Source organism: Bactrocera tryoni, unplaced genomic scaffold (assembly GCF_016617805.1).
Source record: "Bactrocera tryoni isolate S06 unplaced genomic scaffold, CSIRO_BtryS06_freeze2 scaffold_11, whole genome shotgun sequence".
NCBI classification, from domain to species: domain Eukaryota; kingdom Metazoa; phylum Arthropoda; class Insecta; order Diptera; family Tephritidae; genus Bactrocera; species Bactrocera tryoni.
In genome coordinates, this window is record NW_024395824.1 from 16612361 (window position 1) to 16621201 (window position 8841).

General features: G+C 32.0%; 1 protein-coding gene across 1 annotated transcript; it reads left to right on the forward strand.

The window, feature by feature from the left end:
- The first annotated feature begins 2956 nt into the window (after nt 1–2956).
- LOC120779911 lies at nt 2957–3450 on the forward strand. The gene is made up of 2 exons (XM_040112256.1): nt 2957–3179; nt 3246–3450. The coding sequence occupies exons 1-2, from the start codon at nt 3048–3050 to the stop codon at nt 3432–3434; spliced, it is 321 nt and encodes a 106-aa protein (XP_039968190.1). The 5' UTR covers nt 2957–3047; the 3' UTR covers nt 3435–3450.
- Nucleotides 3451–8841: the final 5391 nt, after the last annotated feature.

The window sequence follows — 8841 nt, forward strand, 5'->3', positions numbered from 1 at the left end:
TTATTATGAAGTATAGTCCGTTTTGAAGTTTTTTATAAAACCTATCAATCTTCATCCATATTCCTTAAATCGCAATGAAAATATTTATATACTTACACACTTAAATATATTTTCCTTGCTTATTTTCTCTTGCTCTTCTAATGTGGATCATTCACAACGCGTAAGCAGCTTCCAAATATACCTGACTACAGCTCAAGAAATAATGATGTTTTTTCTTCAGCAATTACTCACGAGCTGGATACAGACCCTTAGTATGAATAGCAAACAAGCGAAAAAATCTTAAGATCAACTTTCATTCTAAATACAACTGATACAAAATATTGCCTGCTCAAACCATTAGCCTACTTACCAAACTAGCAAAGGCAAATGACCAATTTTGATCCGATCGCTGGGTCATGCTGTTAAGAGAAATGTGCCCTGCATGGAATTTTTTGTCTATGAATGGTTTATGTTGTTATGAATTAAATTTTTTTATCTTACTTAATTACAATAAAGAATCCAATATATAAGATTGAATTAGGAAGCACAAAAGTACTTGTTTAAATGAAGAATTAAAAATATTCATGAAATTTAAGAAAACAGAGCACAGTCGTAGTTCCTCTTTATTAGTTTGAACCTTTAGATAATATTTTGCACACTAAGTATTTTTATGTAAAAATTTATTTATTTATCTAAATGCGATGAAAAAAAGTTTGTTTCATTTCTTGATTTATTTGAATGAGTGCGAAGGAGAAAACATAATTGTCAATAGTGACAATAGGAAATCCCAAAAAGGGTAATAAAAAACGATTGAAAGACGCATGTCGTTCGTGATCGTACCATCGTAAAGGAGGCTCGTACAACAAGAAGGTAAGTAAATGAATTTTATGTGATTTTTTAACAATATTTTGAAAATAATTACTTCATTTATTTGGAAGTAGCAGCAGCAGCTATATCATCAGAAGCGGCAAATATCAATTGATAAGTAAGTATAGTATGTGAAAAAAGTGTGTGTACTTTGAAATTGGACTGCGCAGTCCAATTTAATACGCAAAAATAAATACATACATATGTACATACATACATATGTATTTTATGCGTTTAAGGCGGCCTGCACAATCCAATATAATATGTGAAAACAAATGTTTGTTTTATATTTTAAATGATCAAATAATATTTATCTTTTCTTTCAGATTATTATTATTTTTATTTAATTATTCTTTCTTTTCAGATTTTATCACTATTTTTATTTAAGTAATCTTTGCTTTCAGAGTAAATTCTTTTTGTATTTAATATATTTTATTCTTTCAGATAATATGAATCCTTTTTTCAGATATTATTATTATTTTATACAATTAATCTTTCTTTTTCTTTTAGATATTACAAATTCAATGTAATTATTATATATTTTCAGGTATTAATAACCTTTATTTTATTTCAGCTATTTGTCTTTTATAATCTTTCTCCACTCTTTTATTTTCAGGTTGTACTAACCTTTATTTTATTTCAGATATTTGTCTTTTATTATCTATTTTCAGACATTAATTATTTTTTTAAATTAAATATATTTTTATTTATATAAAAATTATAATAAGTTTTATGTAAAAATTTAAAAATAAAATAAAATAAAAATTTTAAAAATTAAAAGTTTTGTTTGAAATTTTAAGAAATTTTAAAGTAGGAATCAAAAAATGCAACCCTGCATCAGGAAACATTTTCAGCTGTTCACTAACACTGTTACATATTCTGGAATTTTCAATTGAATGGGAGATTACGTATGTAAGATAGAGAAAAAGGATCGACATTCTAAACATATTGTAATGTTAATTTGCTAGAATAGGATAGACGAATACCTAATTTTTCAAGAAGAAGAAAACGAAAAGCGCAGTTTATTTTGGATTTTAAAGAGGTAAGTTTGTTATTTGATAATTTGATTCTTTATAATTAATTTCTTACATGTATATTATTAATTTCTTGTATATATTATAGAGAAAAGGAAAAAGATTAAGAAGGAGAAAAAGGTAAGCATTGTGAATTGAATGTTGTGTGTATAATTAAAAATTTTAATATTACAGAAATCATTTGGACCATTTGGAAAATTCAAATCTATTACGTATAACAAACAAATAAGAGAGTAAGTTTTAAATTATTAAAGTTAAATAGTGCATATTTAATTCAAATAGTTGTTATAGATAGTGAATTTTTGTGAAATATGTAATTTGTGCGTTATACATATCTACATATGTATATGTAAATGTAAAAAATTTAAAATCTAAATTGAAACGAATTGTCCGGTTACAATTATAATTGTGTAAAATTTAGAATACCCAGGATTTCGGGAATAAAATAGATATGGTCGGATAGAGGAGGTTCTGCAGATCAATAGTGTAATCCTTTAATTGATGTTAAATAAATATAATTGAACAATAAGTTAATATTAAAAAAAAATCCACACGAATTAGTGAAGTGTTAGTGGACATAAAAATGCGAAATATAAGTGTAAAATTAATTTTAAATCGAAAAATACGTTCTTCGAATAGTGGTAATTTTCAGCCTTAAACGTAAATATCTCGAATATTCCCGCGAGTATATGTATATATACTCTTGAACTGAAGAACCTCCTCTATAACTAAAAATGTTCACTTGTTCGTTTAAGATATCTGTTCGTATGCAGAATATCTAAATTTGTTTAAAATAAAAACAACATTAGTGTTTCATAATGAATAAAAGTGAACATAGTTCGAATATGCATATACGCATTTCTGCTCCGAAGCATGATTTTAAAAATTAAATTAAAATTAAAATATCATCAATCATCACCTTTTTATGATTTTTCATAGAATGAATTTCGATGACCTCGTGGAAGAAATGGATTCCGAAGTTAAATGCTCACAACCATTGAGCCCCCATAGAGGTTATATTGAACATAAATATTTTTCATTTATTAATAATATTTTTTTACAGATAAAGTGTTTGAAAAAATATCTTACAACCTCGTTTGCGCTCCCCGAGTAGAACCATCACAAATTGTGGTACCGTCACCATCTTCTGGCGGCCATTCAGATATAATGTATTATTATATAAATGTATGTATTAGTATTTGCTTTATAAAAATACATTTATGTCTTTCAGATATAATCCAAAGGCTGGGTGCCATTGAGACCCGACTCACTGCCATTAAAAAGTCCCTAACAGACAAAGTAAGTAACGCAGTATTACATTACCAAATTAAAACAGAAGCTAATTTTTATAATTTAATTTTCTAGATGCCAGAAAAGGCCGAGGTGCAGGCACAAAGCAAATTATTGCGCGAAAGCCGCGTCATAGCGGCAAAGATGCATCATTCGATTATCCGCATCACCCGTGATTTGGAGGCCGAACATTACGTGGAGCTCGCTTCGAAACTGCCCATGTCATCGGAAGAGCACGTATTAGTTTTAAGTTGTACGTATTAGTTTTAAGTTGTAGATATTAGTTTTACGTTGTAAATATTAGTTTTAAGTTGTATAAATTAGCTCTAAGTTGTACATATTAGTTTTATGTTGTAAATATTAGTTTTAAGTTGTATATATTAGTTCTAAGTTGAAGTTTCTAGTTTTATGCAATAATAATAGGCATATTATTAATTTAACTAAATATATGATTTTGATTTTATTATTAAATAAAGCAAAATAATAAAAAAAAACTGAATTTTATTTAAAATAATTGAATTTGCTAGAAGTAGCAAATGGGTAACAGATAATCTTGTTACTGCTTGTTCTTGCTAACATGCTTATATGTTATAGGTAACAAACTGATAACGAAAATAACACTAACAGATATTCGGGTAACAAATTTTTTTTTGTTATCCATAACACACAGGTAAACTTAGCGCTAACAAAAGAATTTGTTACCCGTAACATACTGTGAAGAGATTTGCTAACAAATGCATGTATTCTGTTAGAACAAGGCAGCATGCGATATTTTCCATTGGTTAGAGCAAGAAAACCATTGAAAATCAAATAGCTATGTGTTATTTTTTTCCCACTCTCTGAACAAAAGTAACAAATATTTTAACGAATGCAAAAGTGAACAATAACAAGTCGCTTACACGTTTGCTAACAGCTACCCGTCTTGCAGGGAAGTAGGAATCAAAAAAGGAAACCCTGCATCAGCTGTTTAAAATGCAACCCTGCATCAGCCATCTATTGGGGATATTAGAGCAGGACAGCTATACTTTTTTATATGACACTGCTGAATGAGCGCAACTAAGATCACATGCACATATACGTACGTGAGTGGGAGAATATTCGCTCGGCCTATGGCAAACGGCACATGTTTACCCACTGATTATCTGGTTTTTTACCCGCTCATGGTTGCCAGGGATGTAACCTTACATTTTGAGATTTTTTTTTATTCTTTCTTGAATAAAGCAATTTCACTCACAAAAAAGAGCTCAACAACAAAACACAAAATTACTACAGCCAGTAGAAATAGATATCAAGAGAAATACATATCGTCACCTGAAATGCAAAATAAGGTATCATCAAAAAATTCGAAACTGAGTGTCTTATTGATTACGCAAACTGATGTTTTTTCTCTTGGTACTCGAGCCTCTAAAAAAGGCTCTCCAAGTATGAGAAAACATATTACGAATTGTGGATTTTGTAGGAAATTATGGATTGATTCGAGTATGCCAAAATTACGTAGGAAGCTCTGCTGTCTTTTTTAAATACTTCTGGTTAAGGTCTTTCAGCATGATAATTATCAAAAGCTTACAATACAAGCAAAATGACAAAGATATGGCGCGCTGATAACGCCATCAGTGTGCTTGAATGCCTCTCCTAATTTTCTGATCGAATATTTGTGGGCAGACATACAAAGGTAGTCACTAAGAATCAATGGAGACGTATAGTCTAAAAAAGGCCTGAGTAATCAGCTGACTCGTTTCTACGGGAAAAATTCAAATCGTGAAAAATTCTACGGTGGTGGTAATATGGTGTGCGTTCCAAAACTCAACCGAGTTCAACTCGAGCAGAAATTTTATACCGAAAAAAACCTACGCGAGTCGAACCCGGTCGAGTTTTAGAACGCAATCATGAATGATATGACTCATGTAAATGCATCCTACGCGTGGCGCGAAAATTCAAAACGCCCATGTAGACTAAAACGCTGTGATGCTCACTTTTCACGCATTCGCTCAAAAAATAATAATAATTAAAAAAATCGCCAACTCAATAGGAAACTAGGGAATCAGTACAGTTTTCACGATTCAGGCAATTTTCACGAAAATTAGGGAATCGGTGCCGAAGGTCAAAATCAAGGAATTCCCTGACAAATCAGGGAATATGGTAACCCTATGTATAAACACATGATCAGGCCAGGGGACTAACTGAAATCCGGATCTCTGCCTGTCCGTCCGTCTGTCTGTCTGTGGAAGCTGTAATTCGAGTAAAAATTAAGATATGGAACTTAGTTCACGTGTTGCTTGGCAAACAAATGGAGTACAAGTTCGTAGATGAGCGTAATCGGATCACTGCCGGGCCCTGAAAACGCCATTAAACAAACTCCTATGAAGTGCTATAACTAAGCACTTAATTAAGATATATAACTGGCACAGGATATCCCTGTAGTAAGGCAAATGTTTTGAAAAAAGGGACGCTTTTCCGCCTCTAAGAGGTTTAATATACATATATACATATCATCCAAACCATTCAAGCTACAATAACCTAGTTCGCTGAGGGAAATCCCTTATGCATCGTTAACAAATTTGTAAAAATTGATGAAATCCGACAATAACCCCGCTCACTCCCACGATTCTGTTAAAAGCTACTAAAAGCGCGATAAATCGCAAATAAATTCCTCAGACGCATGAAATTTTGCACCCGAGATCATAAGAGAGGGCTTTATTAGAGTAGTTGTCACGATTTGAAGTTGGCTGTGGCACCGTCCAAATTTATGTGAAAATCTCGGGACCTGCTTTACCGGTTGCACCAAATTTTGTAAATAACACTACTCCAATATTCCCATATCACAGTGCGAAAATCGTACGAATACTACGCCTACTTCTCATATAACACAATTCTAAATTCTATCTGATTCTTCCAATTTCCGGTATTCCAATTAAGAACCAATGAATGTATCGGGCTGAAACTTTGCTCGAATACTGCACTTGAAGTGTGACCAAAAGACATGCATATCGGATCAAAAGTGTTCAAGCGCCCACTTACCGAATATATGAGCCCCAGTTCCTATTGCGAACTTTTTATTGAAAAGTTTATAGGTCATCCTGTGAGGTATATTATTTTTTTTTATTAACTTTACTATTATTTATTGAATCTACCCTACTTAAGAGCCTAACAATAAGTTTGCGAATCTTAAACTACTCACTTAATTTACACCCTACATGGGTGATTATTTTTTAAACTGGGCCTAAACTATATTTCGTCTGGGCTGGTAAGTCGTTTCTACGTAATCTTGAGCTCCTGTTCACACGCAATAGCGATATTGCTAGTTAGTTTGGATGAACCGAAAGTTTCAATGCATATTTCGCGCTTCGTTGCTCTATTTCAGTTCGTACGTCTGGAATTCTTAAGTCGCTTTGGACGTTCTCATTTCGGATATATCACGGTGCTCCGATGATTGTACGAAGAATTTTTGATTGCGCACGACGAAGAATTTCGATGTTGCTGCTATTCGCGTTGCCCCACAGCTCACACCCATAGGTCCAGATTGGATTTAAAACAGTGTTGTATTTTTTGCTATATGTTGCTTATGCGGTCTCATGCATAAAAACGAGTAAAAGCGCTGAGTTGAGTCAAGCGAGCAACTGCTCGTAAGTCGAGTTCGAACAAACAGAAACAGCTCTTAATTATTTTTTTTTGCAAACATGTCGTCAAGTGGAAGTGAATTTGAAGTAGAGCTAAAAAATAATAACAAAATGGAAACTGACGATATTTCTAAGCTTTTGGTAGACAATATAAAACAAAACAAATATTTATTAGAAAAAAGTCAGTTGCCAAGTATAAAAAGTAAAACAAAGAAGCAATTGAAATATGTGTTAAAGAAATTTTGCAAAAATTTGGGATTGAACTGACGGAGAAAAACATTATTAAAAAAAATAGCAAACATGAAATGCCGCGTTAAAAGTATAATAGACATAAATAAAACAGGCAATAAAAAAATTATTTTAAAAAACTGGGAAACAGATTTATCCTCATTGCTTTGTTCTGATTCTAATCCCTCAAAAAAAAACTTCCTGGTAAGTGCACCGTTATCGAATTCCAATTTTGTTGTTGATTTCGCTCTTCGTTTATTTTTTTACAGTTCATCTCTTTCTTGGAAGCAATTGCGATAACTGTACGTTGAGTACATTAGAAGAGACATCAGCAACAACAACATCAGAAACAAAAACAACAGCAACATCAGCAGCAAAACAGCAAAGAAAGCGCCGTTGCACTTATAGCGATGATCAAACTGTAAATTTTTTTATTTTATTTTACATTTTGCTATATGTTGTTTATTTTTTAAGGTTAACAAAAAGTCAACAGCAGTTTTTAGTCGTTATGAGAATGATGAGACAAGGGAGTTAAATTTTCAAAGTCTGCAGAGACTTGTTTTGTTAAAGCATAACAAGAAAAAATGGTAACTTCGGCTGCACCGAAGCTAATATACCCTTCAAAGGTGCATTTCTTTTAGTAACTATGTGTTCAGTTTGTAATAATACAAAAAAAAATGTTCACTTATTTTAATAAAAAATGAAATAAAAATATTTTTTTGTTTTATTTTTATTGCAAACTAATTTGATAATAAATTTTCGATCATCCTCTTTTTGGTTTTTCCAGCTTCTGAAATTCTTGCTGTTCGTTGGTCGACATAATTTCCTAATTGGGATACATCATTATTGTTGTAATCGTCATTGATTAGGACGATTACTTTTAAAAATTAGCTAAATTTAGTATGTTATGTAAAATGAAACAACTGGCTATTACGTGAGGCGCTAGCTCTGTCGATATACGAATTTTGTATTGAAGTATCGAAAATCTTTGCTTCAATTGCCCAAAACACCGTTCTATAATGACACGTTCCTTTGTAAACACTTTGTTGAATTTTTTTTCTACATCAGTTGTTGGGTTCCGGAATGGTGTCATTAGCCATGGACATATTCCATAGCCCTCATCCCCGAGAAGTAATGCATCGTCCGTTGCATTTTGCATTATCCTACATGAGTCACATGAGAACTGAACTAGGCCAAGATATGTCAACGCTTGTAAAAAGTTCTGTTCCATCACAAGTTGCCTGCACATTTATAGAGTGGAAGCTTTTTCTGCAAATATACTCATCGCTTTGATTTGTGAGTTTTTTTTAGTTTTATATGAGTACAATCAATCACTCACTCCAATTGCAAATGGAAAGCAATAATTTGCTTGCCATTTCATTTGAGCATCTTTTATTTCATTTCCATCTTTCGGGAGCTTTATCCACTCCCTTGCTTTGGAAGATATAAGTTTCGCAACTTCCGCAATAGTTCGCGACACAGTTGATTGGTGGACACCAATATCTGTGGCTATACCACTTTGGAATCCAGGATCTGCACAAAATCTTAAATACAGTCGAATTTTATCAATGTTGCTGAGGGCACCACCACGTGTTTCTTCTGACTCCTCAAAAAAAATAATATGCCAACCAGAAGATGCTACTATCATCAAACCTATGTATTTTCATTTTATTATTAATTATATAAAAAATTAATAATTAAGTATATAAACATGTATAATTTTTTATTCTCACTTGCTAAACTTGCTTTAGGCTGTTGATAACATTTTGTATTTCTTTGTGGCACAAAATATTCAGCCATGATACCTTTTTAGTGTACCCGAGTCA

Excerpts from the sequence above, each read along its gene's own strand:
- LOC120779911 (XM_040112256.1), top strand. The coding sequence starts at position 3,048 with ATGTATTATTATATAAATGTATGTATTAGTATTTGCTTTATAAAAATA. Across the intron at positions 3,180-3,245 it reads AAAAGTCCCTAACAGACAAA|ATGCCAGAAAAGGCCGAGGT; the intron begins GTAAGTAACGCA and ends TTAATTTTCTAG.